General features: G+C 45.0%; 5 protein-coding genes and 1 long non-coding RNA gene across 10 annotated transcripts; 3 read left to right on the top strand and 3 right to left on the bottom strand.

Annotated features, from left to right (window-relative positions):
- The first annotated feature begins 37 nt into the window (after positions 1-37).
- LOC6495083 (tetratricopeptide repeat protein 37) lies at positions 38-5,375 on the top strand. 2 transcript variants are annotated; one of them, XM_001959063.4, is made up of 13 exons: positions 38-173; positions 231-442; positions 768-960; positions 1,030-1,625; positions 1,687-1,764; positions 1,830-2,244; positions 2,307-2,489; positions 2,548-2,732; positions 2,783-3,571; positions 3,633-4,061; positions 4,119-4,293; positions 4,345-4,532; positions 4,685-5,375. In XM_001959063.4, the coding sequence occupies exons 1-13, from the start codon at positions 81-83 to the stop codon at positions 4,842-4,844; spliced, it is 3,696 nt and encodes a 1,231-aa protein (XP_001959099.1). In that variant the 5' UTR covers positions 38-80; the 3' UTR covers positions 4,845-5,375. The 2 variants fall into 2 exon arrangements, with proteins under 2 accessions (XP_001959099.1, XP_014763139.1); XM_014907653.3 differs by lacking the exons at positions 38-173; positions 231-442 and adding an exon at positions 551-690.
- Positions 5,376-5,414: 39 nt separating this feature from the next.
- LOC6495084 (vang-like protein 1) lies at positions 5,415-8,396 on the top strand. The gene is made up of 2 exons (XM_001959062.4): positions 5,415-5,665; positions 5,725-8,396. The coding sequence occupies exons 1-2, from the start codon at positions 5,425-5,427 to the stop codon at positions 7,227-7,229; spliced, it is 1,746 nt and encodes a 581-aa protein (XP_001959098.3). The 5' UTR covers positions 5,415-5,424; the 3' UTR covers positions 7,230-8,396.
- Positions 8,397-8,749: 353 nt separating this feature from the next.
- LOC6495556 (glucose 1,6-bisphosphate synthase) lies at positions 8,750-11,486 on the bottom strand. The gene is made up of 4 exons (XM_032450749.2): positions 11,430-11,486; positions 10,839-11,033; positions 10,674-10,775; positions 8,750-10,610 (listed from the first exon to the last, which is right to left on the bottom strand). The coding sequence occupies exons 2-4, from the start codon at positions 10,997-10,999 to the stop codon at positions 9,002-9,004; spliced, it is 1,872 nt and encodes a 623-aa protein (XP_032306640.1). The 5' UTR covers positions 11,000-11,033; positions 11,430-11,486; the 3' UTR covers positions 8,750-9,001.
- Positions 11,487-11,837: 351 nt separating this feature from the next.
- LOC6495085 (ell-associated factor Eaf) lies at positions 11,838-18,376 on the top strand. 4 transcript variants are annotated; one of them, XM_014907654.3, is made up of 8 exons: positions 11,838-11,962; positions 12,796-13,724; positions 13,783-13,875; positions 15,938-16,076; positions 16,132-16,346; positions 16,410-16,497; positions 16,553-16,988; positions 17,054-18,376. In XM_014907654.3, the coding sequence occupies exons 2-8, from the start codon at positions 13,598-13,600 to the stop codon at positions 17,465-17,467; spliced, it is 1,512 nt and encodes a 503-aa protein (XP_014763140.1). In that variant the 5' UTR covers positions 11,838-11,962; positions 12,796-13,597; the 3' UTR covers positions 17,468-18,376. The 4 variants fall into 4 exon arrangements, with proteins under 4 accessions (XP_014763140.1, XP_032306641.1, XP_001959095.2 ...); XM_032450750.2 differs by having other exon boundaries at positions 11,896-11,962; positions 12,799-13,724; XM_001959059.4 differs by having other exon boundaries at positions 11,897-12,036.
- LOC6495555 lies at positions 14,512-15,228 on the bottom strand. Its single transcript, XM_001959060.4, has 2 exons — positions 15,162-15,228; positions 14,512-15,100 (listed from the first exon to the last, which is right to left on the bottom strand). Exons 1-2 carry the CDS (start codon positions 15,199-15,201, stop codon positions 14,676-14,678), a joined length of 465 nt encoding a protein of 154 aa, XP_001959096.2. The 5' UTR covers positions 15,202-15,228; the 3' UTR covers positions 14,512-14,675.
- On the bottom strand, positions 15,455-15,931 carry LOC116654716. The gene is made up of 2 exons (XR_004309889.2): positions 15,774-15,931; positions 15,455-15,715 (listed from the first exon to the last, which is right to left on the bottom strand). It is a non-coding gene; the product is annotated as an uncharacterized LOC116654716 (long non-coding RNA).
- Positions 18,377-18,848: the final 472 nt, after the last annotated feature.

Below are 18,848 nucleotides of genomic sequence, written 5' to 3'. Positions count from 1 at the left end.
GCGCGTATTTCGCAACACACAAGGCACAAAAATAAAAACAAAAACATACAGCCAAACATAAATACTTATTGATAAATAAAATGAGTGCAACCAAAGAAGCTAAAGCCCTGATAAAGGACATCAGGGACACAATTAAGTTGGGCAAGCATGCGGAGGCCATTCCAAAATGCCAAGTAACATCACTGCCTCCGGCATGATCATTTTGAACTAAAATTTGACTCTTATTGCAGCGCCTGCTGAAAATGGAGCCGACAAATGCCATGGGCTACTTGTTGCTCGGGGCTGCGTACCAAAATCTGGACAAGGCTGAGGCGGCACGGAGTTTGCGGAAGTCTATCGAGTATACGGAGGGGCCAGCCACGACGGCGCTTCAAGGACTGGCCAATTGTGCACCCAACGATGAGCTGCCTGAGGTTTATGATCGGCTGGCGGATCTGCTACCGTAAGAGCCAGGTTCTTCTCTTGATTTTGTTTCTCTTTTTATCCAAATAATGGATCAATTTGATCACTGTTTTGTTGGCTTAAAAGATAAGCAATATTTCACATACAAAGCTGTCAAGTGAAAAAAGGAGCATTAGCTTTAAGTATCTATTGTAGTTTATAAGAAATATTCAACGTACTTCGTAGGAAAATTTATTTTTAAATGGCACATTTGGTAACTTTAGACTCATATTTGGATCTAAAATGCATGTAAGCTGTAAAGCACCTCTCCATCGTATACTGTATGTTTTAAGGATGACTCATGAATTAATTTGATTAATTTTTAGCGAAAAGGCATTGGACTACTGGGATAAGCTCTTCTCCTTGGCATCGGATGCCAATGTAGCTCCTTCCTGTTTTAAAATATTTAAAAAGAGGACTGAGAAGACAGAGGACATCAACTTTGCTAAATTACAGGAATATTTGGGACGCATTTGGTTCACACATGATTTTCAAATTCCGTCAGAAGAAAAGGAACTTGTAAGTCAGCCTTACGTCAAAAGGCACGTCAGAAGTCTGTAACTATAAAGTAATCGATTTCATCTTTAGTACAAAACGACAATGGAAGCGCTTTTAAAGAGCTCAGACGCAAATACGAAAAATATCGTGTACAAACGCTACTTAAAGTGGCTCTACAAGGAAAAGAATTATGCCGCATGCGTGCACCACGCCAGCAACATGACCACTTCCCATCCAAACGACGTCTACGGTTACGAGTGGATCTGTAAGACGTACTGCGAAAACTATGAGCAAGCCAACAGCGATGAATGGCAGCAGGAACTGAAGCATCCTATAGAATTGTACGCCGAGCAGCTACTTGAGTTGAATCCCAATTCCAATCTAGCTCTGCTCATCAAGGCACTGCATCAATATGCCAGTGGCCAGTATGTCCAAGCCAGACAGCTCGCGTTCCAGGCCCAGTTGTCGCACCCAACCTACAAGGTAACTCTGATACTTCTCGCACGAATTCATATGGACTTGGGAGCCTTTAGGCTGGCTCTCAAACTGTGGTTGCAGCTGGGCCAGGAAGATGGAGCTGTGGCGGAGTGTATATCGTACGAAACCGACGAGTCCCAGCTTAAAGAAGCTATTCGTGTTTTGAAAACACTGGAAAAATCTCAGAGTAACCTTAAAACTTTAGCTCGGTAAGTGCCGGGATATATTTCAAGCAAGAATATATATTATAACCAAAATTTATCTTTCTAGATGCTTCTATAAAATGGGCGAGGTACAACTTGTAAAGGACTTACCTCTAGATGCTGTATCTAAAGCAGAGTTTTTATTGTAAGTAATAGAATATGGTGCATTAAAGGGGAGACACATATTATTTGATTCTCAATTCTTATTAGACCGCCAGAGGAAGCCCTTGCGACCCTGGCTAATGATGAGTCCTTTGATGCGCTGTTTCTGAGTGGAAAAATAAACATGGAATTGAAGAACTATGCCGATGCTTTGAACTGCATTTTGAAGGCTACTCGTCTTCGACCGCATTACTCAGAGTGCTTCGATTACCTGGGAAGGCTGTATCCTCTGACTACAGGGGACATGGCTCGGGCCAGAAAGTGCTACGAAAAGTGCATCAGCCTCAATCCCTTAGCCGAAGAGGCGGTGGACGCCCTGAGCTTCATATACCAGGAGCTTGGAGAGGAGGAGCTCAACGAGGCTTTGTTGCTGAATACACTGAAGCACCTGAGCAGTGACGAGTCTATCCGCTTGCAGTATAAGCTTGGTCTGCACTTCCAGAAGGTTAAAAAGTGGGATAATGTAGGTATTACTTCATAAACTTCCAGAATATTTGTCAATTTTGAGTTCGTCCTTGTTCGCAGGCCATTCAGTCGTTCCGTGATGTCATAAAGCAGGACGCCAAGTGCATGGTGTACTGGGAATCGTTGGGCGATGCGTACGCAGCACGCGGCTCCTACAATTCTGCCATTCGTGTCTTCCAAAAAATTCTTGAGTTCACCCCGGAGAACAGCTATGCCCTGCTCCAGCTGGCATCTATAAAAACGGTGGGGAAATTCCAGCTTTTTGAAAGTGAAAATAATTAAATTTGTACCTTTTTTGCAGACCATTCGAATGTATCCAGAAGCGATTGGGGATTTCGCTTCCCTTTTAAAACTGAATCCTACATATTTACCCGGTTTGAAGGGAGCGGCCGAAGCACACATAGGCTTGGCCAACAGCCTCAAAGGCCAAAACCTGTATGGTAGGGCCAAGGAGCATTGGCAGTTGGCCGCCGACTATCTTCAAAGGTAGGAAACATGAAAAGAATTCTTAAACAATACTCATTAAATTTATGCAGTGCATTTCACCAACCCGAAGCTCATGGCATGGTCTGGTTGTGGCGCTTAATGGCTAGCGTCTTTGTCCAAACGGCCCAGCTGCCCGCCTCGCTGGCCAATTTGGATGTGGCTGGTAGCCTGGCGAAACGAGAGGAGCCTGTAGCCTACTTGTCCCGCAAGGATCTCCTGCTGCTGGCTCAGCGTTTCTATCTATGTGCCTTGAAACTGAAGCAAAACACTTATCTGTGGTATGAGCTTGCTCTGTCCAGCTACTTCAGCGCCCTTTACATTCCCGAGGAGGCCAAGAGCCATTTAGATACGGCCGAAAGAGTTTGCAAGATGGCTATTAAGGAGCGCGGAAACCGCTGGCAAAACTGGAATCTCCTCGGAGTAATTAATATGCACTCGGATCACGAAAACTTGCCGTTGGCCCAGCACTGTTTCATACAGGCCGTGGAGCTGGAACGAAAGTGTTTCACGGCCTGGACGAACCTCGGGGTTCTGTACGTAAAAATAGACAAAATTCGGCTAGCCAACGAGGCCTTCACCCGGGCGCAACAGGCTTGCCCGACGTACGCCAACGCCTGGATAGGCCAGGCCATAGTGGCGGAGACAATTGGGGAGCAAGAGGAGGCCTTCGATCTCTTCCGGCATTGCCAACAATTCGAGTACCACCCCGAGGCGGCGATTGGCTTTGCACACTGGGTGTGCGGAGTGCTATCCGATCCGAAGTCCTTGGAAAAGCCGCACAACAAGCACGCCATAGAGCACATGCATGCCGATGTCTATGCTCTTGATGCAATCAACTGGTGGGTGAACAAAATACGTACATCGTTTGTGGTTTTAAATAATTATATTTGGTTTTTAAAGGTACGTGCAAAATGAGGAAACAGATACTAGTGTTGCTGCCCTCACCTTCCAGGGATTCCTGTGTGCCCGTCAAAAACTGTATAATCTGGCAGTGGATGCTTTCTCCCGAGCTTGCAAGCTATGTGAGCCTGGGGCAGACCGGGACAAGTTGTACACCAACTTGGGATACCTGTACTTGCAGCTCAATGAACCGGACAAAGCAGTTAACGCGTTAAACACGGTGGCCCACGCCACGTTTAAACCAATTATCGGCCTGGCTTTGGCGTATTTTCGAGCCGGAAAGTTACTTGAATCGTATTCCATTTACCACTCGGTGCTGGAGAATGTAGTCAGGCAGGAGGATGATAAGGCTACCATCTTGGTGGCCATGGCGTCCATGACCTACGCCTATGAGCGCGAGGCAGACACCAAGACTCTCCTTGATCAGTGGTGGGTATAAGGAAACCTATTTAAATAATCTTTTACTAATGAATCTTTTCCATTAAGCTTTCGTCTAAATGGAGTGCCGATACAGGCTTTGTATTCTGCTTGTGCCCTGGGTATACTTCATCGGGACAATGAGCTAAGCCTTAAGGTGATGGCGAAGCTAAGGGCTTATGCTTTAGAGGAGAAGTACTGTGATGAGATTACTTACCTAACCGCCCACTACATCCTCATAAATGTGAGTATGTGAGTTTGGACAATGGATATCACTAACCAGTATCATTTTTAGGAAGGCACCGATAAGGCGTTGCGCTATTTCCAGTCCCGTGTTCGAATGTTTCCCCAGTCAGCCGACCTTCGTAAGGTGTTCTTAAAGTTTCTACTAGATTACTTTGTTCAGGAACCCTCCCTTAAATTAGCCACATCTAATGTGGCTTTGATAGCCCTCACTCTAGGGCACACTAATCTACAAAATAGGTAAGAATTTGTACGATCAAGTTTTTGGTATTGCTTTTGGTATACGATCAACTCTTTAACTGAATGGATAACTGTCGACCTACTATATGTTATGGCGAATACGATATTTTAACATTCAATAAATAATACAAATAAAATACATTTTATTTTAGTGTTAAGGCCAGTGAGGAGGCCGAGACTACAATCTTTGCCAGCCAGGCCGTAAGTCCCGTGGACCAGATCCTCGCCTCCAAATTACTGCAGCGCGCAATCCGACTGAACCCAACCAACCAGAAGGCCAAAACATTACTTGCTGAAATAATCGCCCACTAACACCCCATACATTTTAAGAAAAAAAGTTAAAAAATGTATTTAACAAAAATGTTTCAATAATTTAAGCTTCTTTTACGTAAATAATCGGATTTACGGATCAAGAATAAAAGCTTTTAATTGCAATCTAATTTTATTTCAAATTCGAAAATTTATTAAATATGCCCAATATAGTTGGATTCCCCCTTAATTAGAATTCAGACACCCAGTGTGAAAGGCGGTAGTGTTGAAAAATACAGGTAGAAAGTGTGACCGTTCGCATGGCGTTCGATGCGTCGGGGTGAAGCCAAGTCTAACGAAAAAACAGAAAAAAAACGAAAAGTGTCTGTGAAATTGCCAAAATGTTAACAAAATAATAGCGCTGATAGTAAATGGAGGCAATGTGCTGCAGGAATAGCTAGAAATACAAAAGAAAACCGACCGAGAGGTATGCACTCCGCCCTGCATACCTGCATATAGAAAACCTGCTGCCGCGGCCGTAATTACAGTTAGACACTAAAATAGCTGCACGGTCAGGTTGTTGATAGGGGGGCTGTAAGCTAGCGAAGAGGGGGAACTGGAGCGGGGACTGCCCACGCACGCAATGGAAAACGAATCCGTGAAGTCGGAACATAGTGGACGCTCCAGACGCTCGCGGAACCATAATAACAACGGCGGGGGAGGTGGTGGTGGCGGCGGAGGCAGCGTGAACAACGGCTACCACAGGGAGCGGGAGCGGGATAGGTCACGCCATTCCCACCGGAGCACGCACTCTTCCAAGTCGGGAAAATCGGGATTCCAACGCGGGGATATGGCTCCCTACCAGACCAGTGTCAATATGACAGGTGAGTCCAATACGATTTCTATTTTCAATCTCAACCCCCAACCTTAATTTTAAAACCAGGTGATGAGAGTCGCGACGGCCAGGAGGTCATTGAGGTGCAGATCCTTCCGCAGGACGAGAATTGGGGCGAGAATACCACCGCTGTGACAGGCAACACCTCGGAGCAGAGCATTTCCATGGAGGACATCAACAACATGTGGCACCGCGAGAACGAGAAAGGATTCGGTTTCGCGTGTCGTCGCTACATGGAGTCTGGCTTCTGCTTCCTGCTTGGATGCGCTGCGTTCTTCTCCCCGGTGGCCATGGTGGTAATGCCGCACGCAGGATTCTTTCCTTCCGCCTTTGATGATCCGGAACTTACGCAGACGGTGCGCACCAAGCTGCTGGCCTGCAGTGAACAGTGCAAGGGCCAGCTGGTGTCCCTGGCCGCCCGACTGTTGCTCCTGGCGATCGGTCTGTGGGCGGTGTTCATGCGCCGCACTTCGGCCAGTATGCCGAGAATATTCCTGTACCGTGCGCTGGTCCTACTTTTGGTCACAATTTGCACCTTTGCCTACTGGCTGTTCTACATCGTGCAGGTCACGAACGGTGCCCGGATCGTCGTAGAGACCGGCGGCTATGCCGTCGATTACAAGTCGCTGGTGAGTTATGCGACCAACTTCGTAGACACATTGCTGTTCGTTCACTACGTGGCCGTGGTTCTGTTGGAGCTGCGCCACCAACAGCCGACCTACTACGTCAAAATCATCCGCTCCCCGGACGGAGTGTCGCGATCCTATATGCTCGGCCAGTTGAGCATCCAGCGGGCGGCGGTGTGGGTGCTGCAGCACTACTACGTCGACTTCCCCATCTTTAATCCGTATCTGGAGCGCATACCCATCTCGGTGTCAAAGTCGCAGCGCAACAAGATATCGAACAGCTTCAAGTACTATGAGGTGGACGGGGTGAGCAACTCGCAGCAGCAGAGCCAGAGCCGGGCCGTCTTGGCGGCCAATGCCCGCCGTCGCGACTCCTCGCATAACGAGCGCTTCTACGAGGAGCACGAGTACGAGCGCCGGGTTAAGAAACGCCGCGCACGCCTCATCACTGCCGCCGAGGAAGCCTTCACCCACATCAAGCGCATCCACAACGAACCCGCTCCGGCACTGCCCTTGGATCCACAGGAAGCCGCAGCCGCTGTATTTCCCTCGATGGCAAGGGCTCTGCAGAAGTATCTGCGGGTGACGCGACAGCAGCCCCGGCACACCTTCGAGAGCATCCTGAAGCACTTGGCCCATTGCCTGAAACACGATCTGTCGCCGCGGGCCTTCTTGGAGCCGTATCTGACCGAATCCCCAGTCATGCAGAGCGAGAAGGAGCGTCGCTGGGTGCAGTCTTGGTCGCTGATCTGCGACGAGATCGTGTCCCGTCCGATCAGTAACGAGTGCACTTTCCAGCTCATCCAGAACGACGTCTCCCTCATGGTCACCGTGCACAAGCTGCCGCACTTCAATCTCGCCGAGGAGGTGGTGGATCCCAAGAGCAACAAATTTGTACTTAAACTGAACTCGGAGACCTCCGTATGACACCACCACAACGGTCCGCCCCCCATTATCACGCCCACTCACAGCAACCAGACGCAGTCCTCGTACCTCCATGTGTTTGTCTGAGACTCCTTGCTCATATCCTTTGTCCTTTTTCTATTATTTTTATCACAAAACCTTGAAACAATCATTCTTCTGTGTAGAGAAACTCAGTATTTCAATGTCAATTTGAAACTCTTTGAAAGATTTTAATATTCTTTCACACAACACCCCCATATATCATCTAAAAAATACTCAAAATTCCAGTGTATCAGAATTCCTAAACCGACTCGAACACATATCACATGTATTGTCCCCTTTTACAAGAAAACATGACTTGAAAGTTCCCAAAGTATTAATTATAAGAATGAAGGTTCGGTTCGGATACAGAACCACCGCGATCACGAAAATATCAACTCTTCAATGCCGCTCTTTTATACACTTTTTATTTTAGGAAATATTTAGTGTAAAGTTGTGCTTACTCGTGGCGATGGATTGTCGCAGAAGCCTGTAAGCCAACGGATAGCTTTAAGGATGGAATTTTAGCTAAGATTCGGACTTGCGCCAAGAGTGGAGCGCCCACTGTTGGCGCGACTCTTTAGAATTAAACCGACGCACATTTTAAGCCGAAACCTAAAGGTCCTAAATCAAAACAGTCTAATCTGCCAAGCCGGATTAGAACAAAACTAGAACTCGAATGAAACCGTTGACAAATACATATACTTTAAGGAAAGAGACTGCCTGAACATATGCATTTTATACAAAAAAAAAAACAAAATATAAAAATTGCCAAGAGCCGGCCCACCTGGGCATAGCAACACATTTTATACAAAAGCAAGTGTATTTTTAGAAGCAAAATTTTAGCGATAAGGACCCGAATTCGTATTCGAACATATATACACATTCATAAACGTTCCAGTGAACCCAATCTTAACGATATAACTATAAACTTGCCTATTTACAAAACTAATTAAATACCTTCTGCTTGAGGTTTGAGTTTATTTTCGTTTTCTAGCTAATGCTTCTCGCCGAAGTACTCCTTTTCAACTTAAAGCAATTGGGAAGCCAAACCTTAAACATAAAGCGAATATTATCTATCCAACTGTAACTGTTGTAACTATAATTAGTCCTAAATCATAATAAATTGAACCCCATTTTTAACAGCTTTAACTGAATGAGTTTGTTGCTTGGAGTCATGACGCAAATGGTGGGATGATTACAAAGTGGCTTATCAGTCCTGGGTTAACAAATGCCTTCCTCCACTGATTTCCCCCATAGATTATAGATTGCCTAATTCAAGTTCAATGGATTTAATCGCCGATCAACCACTTTGCGAAATAGAGGAGGGATTCGGATTCATCCAATCGCTGGCACTCAAGTCACTCCCGCGATAACAATAACAAGCGCAATTAATTCGAGTGTGGTCTGACTTGCCCCAGCACTCGTATTCCAAAGATAACGATGGAAAATGAAACGTGGTTCCACTTGTTTTTTTGTTTAGGTGGATAGGAGTAGACTGCCTATTTAGTGCCTGGTGGTGGTGTTGCGTTTATTTACATACTTTTATAAATATGCCTACTGGTAAATAAAAAAACGTAACAGTTGATTATCAATAAGTAGCTACTATAGTTAACAGCATGGCCCGCTGTTGCTTTTTGGCTTGTGCATCAGTGCTGTTGATATCAAAATAATCACTTTAGCCAGGTCTATTCGCTAAAAGTTGTATGCAAATTCGTCAGAGCATCCGCTAGCTGGGACTGGGCAACCGTCAAGCATTAGTCCTTCTTTCGTTGCAGTCCGTTCTTGTCGGGCTCATAGAACTCCTCGACAGTGGCATCGACCATGATCTTGAGTGTGTTGCTCAGCTTGCCCCAATTCTTCTCCTCCGGCTTACCGCACATCTCGGCGTAGAACTTCATCTTTGGTTCTGTGCCGCTCGTCCGTAAGGTGATCACAGCACCGTTTTTGAAGGTGAACGTGATCATCTGTGAGCTGCTGCTGGTCGGCAGAGTGGCCTTCTTGTCGGGGGTGCTGCTGTCGTAGCCGGTGACAAGATCCCGGATACCCTCGATCTCGTACTCCCCGTTCATGATGCTCTTCGGATAGGTGTCCGCCTGGCCATCATCCCAGTTGCGAAGGCGCTCGAATATCTTCTCAATGACCGGTGGACACCGGCAGATGACATACGAACAGATGGATGTGTGGTAGCCGTATGTCTCGTATATGTCACGCAGCTTCTCCTCTAATGTCATACATTTTGTACAGCGCAGGTAGCACACCATGGTAGCGACGTGGGTGGCAGCGCTGATGCCGTCCTTGTCAAAGACGGATGTACCGACCATAAATCCGATGGCCTCCTCAAAGGCAAACAATACCTTTTTGCCAGCCTGCTCCTGTTCGATGGCTTTGTTCCCGATCCACTTGAATCCGGTGAGGGTATCGAAGAAAGTGAAACCCTCGCGAGCAGCCATGGATCTAAGGATCATCGAACTGACCGTGCTGGATACCATCACAACGTTGGACACATCGCAGTCAGGTACGGTCATTTTGTAGAACTCCAGACTCCACCAGCCGAGCAAGGCACCCAACTCATTGCCGCTAAACAATTTGTAGCTACCGTCCTCGCGCCGTTCGGCCACCGCCAATCGGTCTGCATCCGGATCGTTGGCAAGAATAATTTGGCTGTTACTCTGCTTTGCGGTCTTTATTGCCAAATCCAATGAAGTTTTACCCTCCTCGGGATTCGGCATCGGTGTTGTGGGGAACTCTGGGTCCGGCTCCTGTTGCTCGCAAACCGATACTACGGGCGGGAAGTTGGCCCGCTTGAAGGCAGTTTTTATAAACTCATAGCCCACGCCGTGCATGGCCGTGTAGGTGAAGGTGACGGGACACCGCCCATTCTTCTCCATCATATCGCACGGTATTTGCTTTTTCAGATTGTCAAAGTAGGGCGGCACCACAATGTCAAAGGGGTCATCCAATTGAGTGTTGGAGCACATCGCAGAGTCGTCCCACGCCCCCTTCGATGGCTCCAGATTTTCCAAAATTGCCTCGTGAATTCCTTTATCATGCGGTGGTATTATCTGTGCTCCGTTGGACCAGTACACCTTGTAGCCGTTGTCCTCCTTGGGGTTGTGGGAGGCAGTCACCATCACGCCGCACAAACACTGCAGCCGCAATATGGCGTACGGCACCATGGGTGTGGCCACATAGCGCTTGAATAGCCACACCTTGAAATCGTTGCTCAGGAACACTTGGGCTGATAGTTCTGCGAACCGGTGGCTATTGTAGCGTCCATCATAGCCGAAGACAACACCCCGCTCCGTCCAGTCCTCCGGGTTCGGGTACTGCTCCTTTAAATATTGGCACAGACCCTGGGCCGTTCTGGAAATGAAAGAAAACAATTATGCTGCGATGCCTCGCCCAAGGAGAGGGAGAAACACTCACTGGACAACCACTAGCTCGTTCATTGAATCAAAGCCAGCTCGCATACAGGCCCGTAATCCCGCCGTTCCAAATGTTATGCGCTTGCACAGCCTCTTGCGCAGCCTGGTCGGGGATAAGAATCCAGATTAGAAGGACTGTAGTCTACTGTAGATTTTCTTGACTTACGTATCCCAGTCGCTGGCACGAACCGCATCCATGATCTGGCAGGCGGTGCTGGGACACTTGTCCCAGCGTATCCACCTTCGTATTTGATTATCCAGCTCCGGATCGCCCGAGAGGGTCATGTTCTTGATCTCGCATTGCATCTGGCCCATCGGCTGACACATGGTGGCTAACTAATCACAATCACCGAAGACCGCACTGCAGAAAATGTATAAATTTTGAATTTAGATTAGAACGCCGAACGAAAAAAGTAAAGGGAAAAGAAAAGGCTAGCAGTTGCTTTCTGACAGTCACAGCCCCCGGAAACAAACGAAAGCACACTGAGCTGTCGATCCGAATAGGTCGGTCATTGACGATCGACTGGGGGATTCTATATTTCCTCAAATTGATAATGCTTTCAGCCACATATCTCTCTCTCTATGTACACATGTGCGTATACAAAAAAAAACCATATGTGTATACATGCGTATCTGCGCAACCAGGGCCTGGATTTTGGCGGAAATGCGAATTGTGCAGATGTAGATACAAAGGGAGATTCCATGCACCTTCTAGATCCTATTTCGTTCTATTGAAGTTTAGAATCCGCCGATTTACCTGGCTATCTCCCAGCGCAAAAACAGAGATTACCTGGAAAAAGTCGCCGCTAGGGATGGCCCACTTCATAACCTTATAGAACGATAGTTGTCAAATGATATCTGAGATTAAATTTAATTTGTTAATTATATGACATTGCTTTATTGATTAAAAAAATTATTTGCGCATGAAGATTCAACGTAATATTTGTATATTTTAAGAATAAAGAATATATTTCGTATTTTAATGTTTGACATTTTACATTTTGCTTTTGAAACTTTCCAGCACTGTTTTCTGCTAGAGGTGGGAAAACATTGATCTTGATATAGATCTTGATAGATAAGAGAAGTAAAAACAAGTAGCTTTTTAAATAAAATTATTCTATTTCTTTTAACGCATTTAATGATAAAAAAATGTTTTGAAAACATCGACGACATTAATGTTGTCATCGATGTTTCTCCCCCTCTACTTTCGGCCCCAACTATTCGGCTCCAATGCCCAATGGTCACACTGGTTGTAAATTTGGACGTGTTACTGCTTCGTGTGTAAATAATGTAAGCCAATATTGTGCGGGAGCCAGCTGGCCGAATCTCTAGAAACGAAAGTGTGCTTTATTTGAACTGCATTGGTTGGTGTGATCCGAAAAGCGGCTGAGATTGCTTCTGTGGAAAGCGTAGAGCACGACCACTGGTGCGACCGAACACACACACGCGCAACACTCACTCACCTATAGGCAGATATTTTTCGTCTACGTTTCAATTCGATTTTCGGAAATTTCACCTTCGCGTTGCTGTTTTTTTTTTTTTTTTTTTTTTTTTCGGCTATTCAAACTTGTTTTCAGCTGTGGCCGCCCCTGCCTCCGACCCGCCCCTTTCCACACGACGTCTGCAGCCGCTCACTTTTTAATTTGCTTACGTATTACGTGTGATAGTGTGCGTGTAGGTAGGTTTTCTGAAAATTAATGCCAATTTGCAGTGCGAGTGCAGAAGCTGGCCCAATTTCCAGGCACCTCCAGCCTCTAGTTACCAGCCCCCAGCTTCGTCATCTGTCGTCTAAGAATCTGGCCGAGAAGTCTCCTTCCACCGTCACGCGTGGGCCTTTGTCTGTGTGTGTGTGTCTCTGTGCGTGTGTGTGTGGGTGGGTTCTTGCTAAAAATAATACCCCATATCGGATCGGTGAATAATAGCAAACCGCATTTGAATCCGAATCGGAATCGGAATGGAGCTATCGAATGTGTGTCACTAGAGGGCCAGCAGCTGCAGGTGCAAGTGCAGTGCCACAAAAAGCTGTGCGTGTGTGTGTGTGTTCGTGTCGCAAACATATGGAAGAAATGTCTAAAGTCTGGTTGAAAAATAAATTCTTATTCCTAACTTGGCATTCTTTGCAGAAGACAGTGACTTTGTCCCGGAACTCCAGTGGAATGAAGGCTATCCGCCGCCTTAGCCAAAAGAAAAGATAATCTTCTCCAGCCACGACGACGTCACCAAATGACAAATGTAGCATCGGAGACTCACCAGCCGCCCTGAGGAATAGGAAAACTTCCAAAGGTTAATCCCCGAACCGGAGAGTCGTCTGCTCGTCTCCTTGTTCCCCTTGTAACCCCTTTATTTTTATTTTCACCGTTCGAGAGGGTGTTCTCTTTGTTTTCGGCGTGCAAAACCCTTTGAGAAGTTTTGCATCGTTCGAAATTAGGGGCAGCACCTCGAACAGTACACGGCCGTAAAATTCCTAAATCCGTGGGCACCAAGCTGCAGCGTCTCAAGGCCAAGGCGGCTGCGAGTCAACACTACGGCAGCAGTTATCGCAGCAGTAAGTCCGGCGGTAGTAGTACCTCATCCGTAAGCGGTAGTGGCAATATTGGTAGCGGAGGCGGTGATCAGAATTTTGGAATCCAAGGCGTCACCAATTATCAACGCGGTGGCGGTGCCGAGGAGCGTAACTTTGCTGCGACGTCGGCGCTGGCGGCGGCAGCAGCTGCAGGCGAAGCGGTCGAGAAGTCATATCAATACAGCAACAGCAACAACAATAACAACATTAACCACAATTATCAAAAGTCTATCAACTACACCAGTGCCAATTACAACACAAACAACAACAATTATAACAACAACCATCCTCAAACAACCGCCACCAGCCACATCCTGCCTTATCAGTCACATCTGTCATCGTCGCAGAGCAACACAACCACGATGATAATGACCAAACAGAAGAACACACTGGCCGAACGCCTAAACATTGGTGACGAGGTGCGGGAGCTGAAGCTGGGGGCCACCTTCAACCCGAAGAACACGTCGACAGCATTTCACACAATCAAATGTAAGATTTCCAACAGCAATTTGTATGCAATTAATGCTAAAAATGTCATCTCTTCCAGATGACTTTAAGCCAGCGAGTGTGGATACCAGCCGCATGGCATCTGTCGACGTTGGCCCCAACAATCAAGTTACTGTTATCGTGCCAAATTCAGGTGAGTGCTTAAACGCTTAAGACAGATTATTATAATAATTCTCATTTAAGGGCTAAGGCGATAGGTACTCCACCACAATTGGCAATCACTAGCTTAGAGATATGATGAGTTATGAGAGAGAGAGGCTATGAAGGAGACACTCCTTTTTATCCAAAATTAATAGTTTAAAGTTTAAACAAAATATTGCAATGGGGCGGTGAATGGGAGGTGTTCCCTGCCAGCCTTCTTCTCTCTGCCCGAGGAGAGAAACTAAATTACATCAGGTCAGGCAAAATGCAGCCAAGCGTTCAAGTTTTTTTCTCCACGGCTTTTCCATACTCGCATTATTTTGCTATGCTCTTTGTGGCCAGACCCAGACATCGTCTGTGGGCTATTGCTTGTTGTGGCAATTGTTGTTTTTTTTTTTTTCTACTACTGCCGCCAGTGCTTGTTGTTGGACTTCATTGCGGCCGACTTGGCTTGTGTAACGCTTCGTTGATTGCCAGCGCCGAGCAGTCGAAGAGTTCAGCGGTGGCGACGACAGTAATAGCGGCATTTGGTCAAGTGTGGGTATGGAAGTGGTGCGGTAACTTTGCAATTCCACAGCCGTTATTGGTTGCCTTTTAAGTTCCACCAAATCCAAATAATTTATAAGAATTTTTGAGCTATATCTTTATAGACTATATGTATCTTAAACTGTATTATAATTTATTTCCAATGCTTCACATGCAGAGACAATTGCTTCTAAAATGTTTTCAAATTCCGGGGCGTGAAATTTAAGGAGTCCTTCTCGTGTTGCCTTTCTTGCTCGTTGAAAATTTTCAAAATTTCAGGAATAAGGCAACCTTTGTAGGGGTTACTTCGGGGCATTCGGACGCCGCCGTGAGCCAGCAGTTCTCCGGCGGAATCGGAGTATTGCATCCCGGCAACCAGGGCCGACACATATTCTCCGGCGGCTTGATGTAGCAGAGGGGATCCCTGGGTGGACATGTCTCCAGTTGCCAAAACTTACATGGATCGCGTGCGAACTTGTCGCATATCTTCAGGAGCTCCATCTGCAAATCTTCCAAGGGGTACTCGACTGGACTCTCCTCGACCTCCACCATCAGTCTGTTGGCGTCCTCCAGCTGGGCAGCTGCGCTATAATTTCTGTTGTATACGTACACCTGGGCTTCGCGTTGGATCCTGTACTTGAGTCTTATGGCGGGAATCCCAATGATGGCCATGGCCAAGGGCAGCAACACTCCTTGAGGAGGAGGGTAATCAGTGAAGAACTGGGCAGGACTTTATCCGGTCAATAAACTTACCGCATACAAGTGCCACACAACACTTCTTGCTTGCTGCCATCCCACTAACTAAACGGATTCAATGATTTTCTGCAAGCTATGCCTCCAGGACATGACGAATTACCATTCCACGGTTTATTTAACTATTAAACTTTAGGGTTTCAAGGTTGAATGGGAAGTTGCTTTTATAGTTGCTTTTTGACAATCTTATTTAAATAACCACAACATTAAATCATACAGCTTTTCTTTCTAAAACTGAAAGCAGAACTAATAGACTAAGTAGGGAGTCTAAAATGGAGTGAATTCTAATGAAATTCCTTATAAAAACTATAATTTTATTTTCATTTATTTCAATTCTAACAATTTTGATAGATCAGGTAGGGTTTTATTTGGAAACAAGAACCCTGTAGCAATCTCAAGAAGATTCACGTACGTCTGGAGTTTCCCTGTTGTATTCTTTATTTTGTAACCGGTCCTATTTAATATGTCTGCCTTTATTTCCAATATAGCTTCAGCCACGTCCCATACGTACGATATAATCGACAACACATCAGTTACATGAAGGAAGATTATTACTAAATATAACAATTTAAATTTAAATTAGAACAGGCTTAATGAGAAGAATAGACTTACTTGTAAGGACGAGTAACAACTGCATTGTAGCTTTGGTTTGAGTTTAAGAGTTTAAATGACAAACTATTATAATAATTTATTTGTAATATAAATATTCTTCATCATCCATAGATAATTGTTTCTTTATGGATTTGATTTAATGCATTATTGCATTTATTTTTCAGAAAGTTCCGGTGTGCCTCATACAGTTTATAAGGGTAATCAGAGGGAGCATGCTAAGGAGTGCTTGATGATCTACGACAAGGAGACGGGTGCTATCACAATCGAGAAGTTGAATCACAATATTCAAGTCAAGAAAACGAGGTGACTTTGTTTATAATCTATAACCTATATACCTATTAAATAATTATATTTTTAGGAGTGAGATATCAAGCAAGTCCAGCCATCTGCCTCCTCAGAATGCGGCCATCATGCAGGGTCAAGTCCCGGGTCAACAGATTAGCAATGGATCTGGACCATCAACGAACGTGGCTTCCGGTCATGGGCCAGGCTCGGGGGCCAAACTGGAGAACAGCACCATGCGAATCACGTCAAAGACGAAGGTTTCAACGGGCAGTCGCCGTAATAATATTAGTAAGTCATCCACTCTATAAGACTAGAAGACTGAAAGTAATTTCCATTTTCTTTTCATTACAGTTGACTTCAAGCCCCGAAATTCGCCGATGCAGCAAAGTTCGCCCTCGCGACCAGTGGCCATCCATCGAAGTCCTCAATCCGCGCCAGCGTATGTCTAAATTCCTATTCGCAGAAGCCAGTTTTATTGCATATTTCCTTTTCAGTTGGGATGCAAACAATGCTCAACAAACGCTGCCCAGCATCCCCATGATAACCGACGACGACGATTTCGGCTTGAGGGCGGCCCTCCATAATGGCTCCCAGGCGAATACTTCCGGCTCCTCAACTGGCTCAGCTGTGGGCCATTCCGATTACGGATCCGCTTCCTCCTCATCGCACATGGGCAAACAGCGGCAAGCACCCCATCACGGTCATGCCAAGCGCCAGCAGCGCTCCAGTCCGCCGATGGTGCAGCAACAGCCGAACTTTGGCCGCAACAGCTACAACGGCGGCAACAACTACGCACAACAACAGCAACACGAACAGCAGCGACCTTCCCCCTATGGACACGGCAACAGCATGCCAATGGACCTGGACTCGTCCAGGGACCATGAATTGACTTCAAAGTCCGTTGCGCATGCGGCTGCAGTTCTGGAGCAAGTGAGTTCCTATAAATGATTATTTATTTTAATAATTTATTTAATGTGATTCTTGGTTGTTTGCAGCAAATTGGTGGCGCTCTCAGTGCCTCCAGTTCCAGCTCTGAATCTGACTCTAGCGACAGTGACAGCGGCAGCGATTCCGATGACAGCACTGAGGATGACCGCCCTAGCCAGCAACAGCAGCAGCATCAACACAAAGCTGCACAAATGCATCATCAGCAGCAGCAGCAGCAACAGCACCATCTGCAACAACAGCAGCAGCAGCAGCACTTTAACCAGTTGCCCAATCTGGGACTGGGCTCCATATCGCCATCCTACGGTAATAATCATCACCAGCAGCAGTCGCGCCACCATCCCCACCAGCAACAGCAGAAACAACAGTCTGGCATTTATGCGTCCAACGGTGGCTTTCCGAACGATTTGCTACAAAATGATTTACAACTGTCCTCAAATTCGTCCGATGAGGACGACGATTAGCTGGTTGGTTGGTTTTCATCTAAATTGCCTTTATTTGACAGAACCAACGACAAAACAAAAAACAAACAAACAAATCTATTGATATTCTGTTTATATGCGTGTAATTAAGTTGTAATTATTGAGTGGAGAATTTACTTGCTAGTGAAATTTTTATAAATAAATTATTAGTTGTAATCATGATGTACCGAAAAATATATGAATTACTTTTAAAATACCACATTAAGGGCCGGTTTATAGAGTGCCTCGAAAACCCGGCCCTAAATAGAAATGAAATACGAATCACACGAACCTTCAACCTAAAAATTAATTTTTGGCAATAATTTATCAATTGTATTTATATTCATTTCAAAGGATTATTATACCATTATGTGACATTTCCTAAAAGAAAAACATTGCACGCGAAAACACACTTATCAGAAACTAAACAAACTGCAACTTACATATTAGCTTTAAGTTAACATAAAAATCGCGGATAAATGCCATTAATTCCGTGCTTATACTTAAGCCTTGAGTTATTTTTATTATTCTGTCTAAAGAAGGGAAACTTGGACTGGGACTTTAGTAGAGTTTTCATGTCAACATCCCCTTTTAATTGCTTTTCTATTCAGGTTTAATTCTATCATTTGATTTGGTATTGTTATGGACATAAAATGACTATTATTTTAATGTTCAGCTCCGATTTATTTGTTAGTTTTGTATATGTATATTACGACTCTATTTAGCTCCATATTATTATAATTATTAGTTAAAAATTTGTGCGGTATGAAGACATTTATGTTTCTAGCTCATGTTTTATTTGAATTTAATTGAAATTCTTTAATTATTTTTTAATAGCTATTATGATTTTGTTATACGCTTGCAATAGTTAAAAGCAACGAAAAAAAAATAAATAAATGTGAAACAAAGAAACCGGCCTGGTGAAAACCATTTTATTTTGTAAAAAAAAAGATATCCTTCCCCTTTGATCCTCATGGAATTTGTTAATAGTGGCTTAAATCGAGGATAATCTTTTCATTTTTGACTATCACGGACGTCCACTTTTGGAATGCAGCGATCCTTGAATCAGGATATATGTATCTGTATCTTGAGAATCGGAATGAAGCACTCTATTATTTGCCGAGACAACAATAAATTGTATTTATAAAGTACCATCCACAAGCAAAACGACCAATATCTGAGCAACCGTCAGAATGAAATGGAGATAATACCGATTAATTTTTGTATAATATACAAACATGAGAGTATATCTAGGTATATTGATATCTTTTTGTGGTTAAGAATGGGGGTCTTTTGGACTAAATAACTTGAAAACACATCCATTGCAACACTAAACATAAAAAACACACAAAATCTAATCAAAAACCACAACATGGTTCAAATA

This window comes from Drosophila ananassae, chromosome 3L (assembly GCF_017639315.1).
Source record: "Drosophila ananassae strain 14024-0371.13 chromosome 3L, ASM1763931v2, whole genome shotgun sequence".
Classification (NCBI taxonomy): domain Eukaryota; kingdom Metazoa; phylum Arthropoda; class Insecta; order Diptera; family Drosophilidae; genus Drosophila; species Drosophila ananassae.
This window is presented reverse-complemented; position numbering and strand designations above follow the sequence as displayed.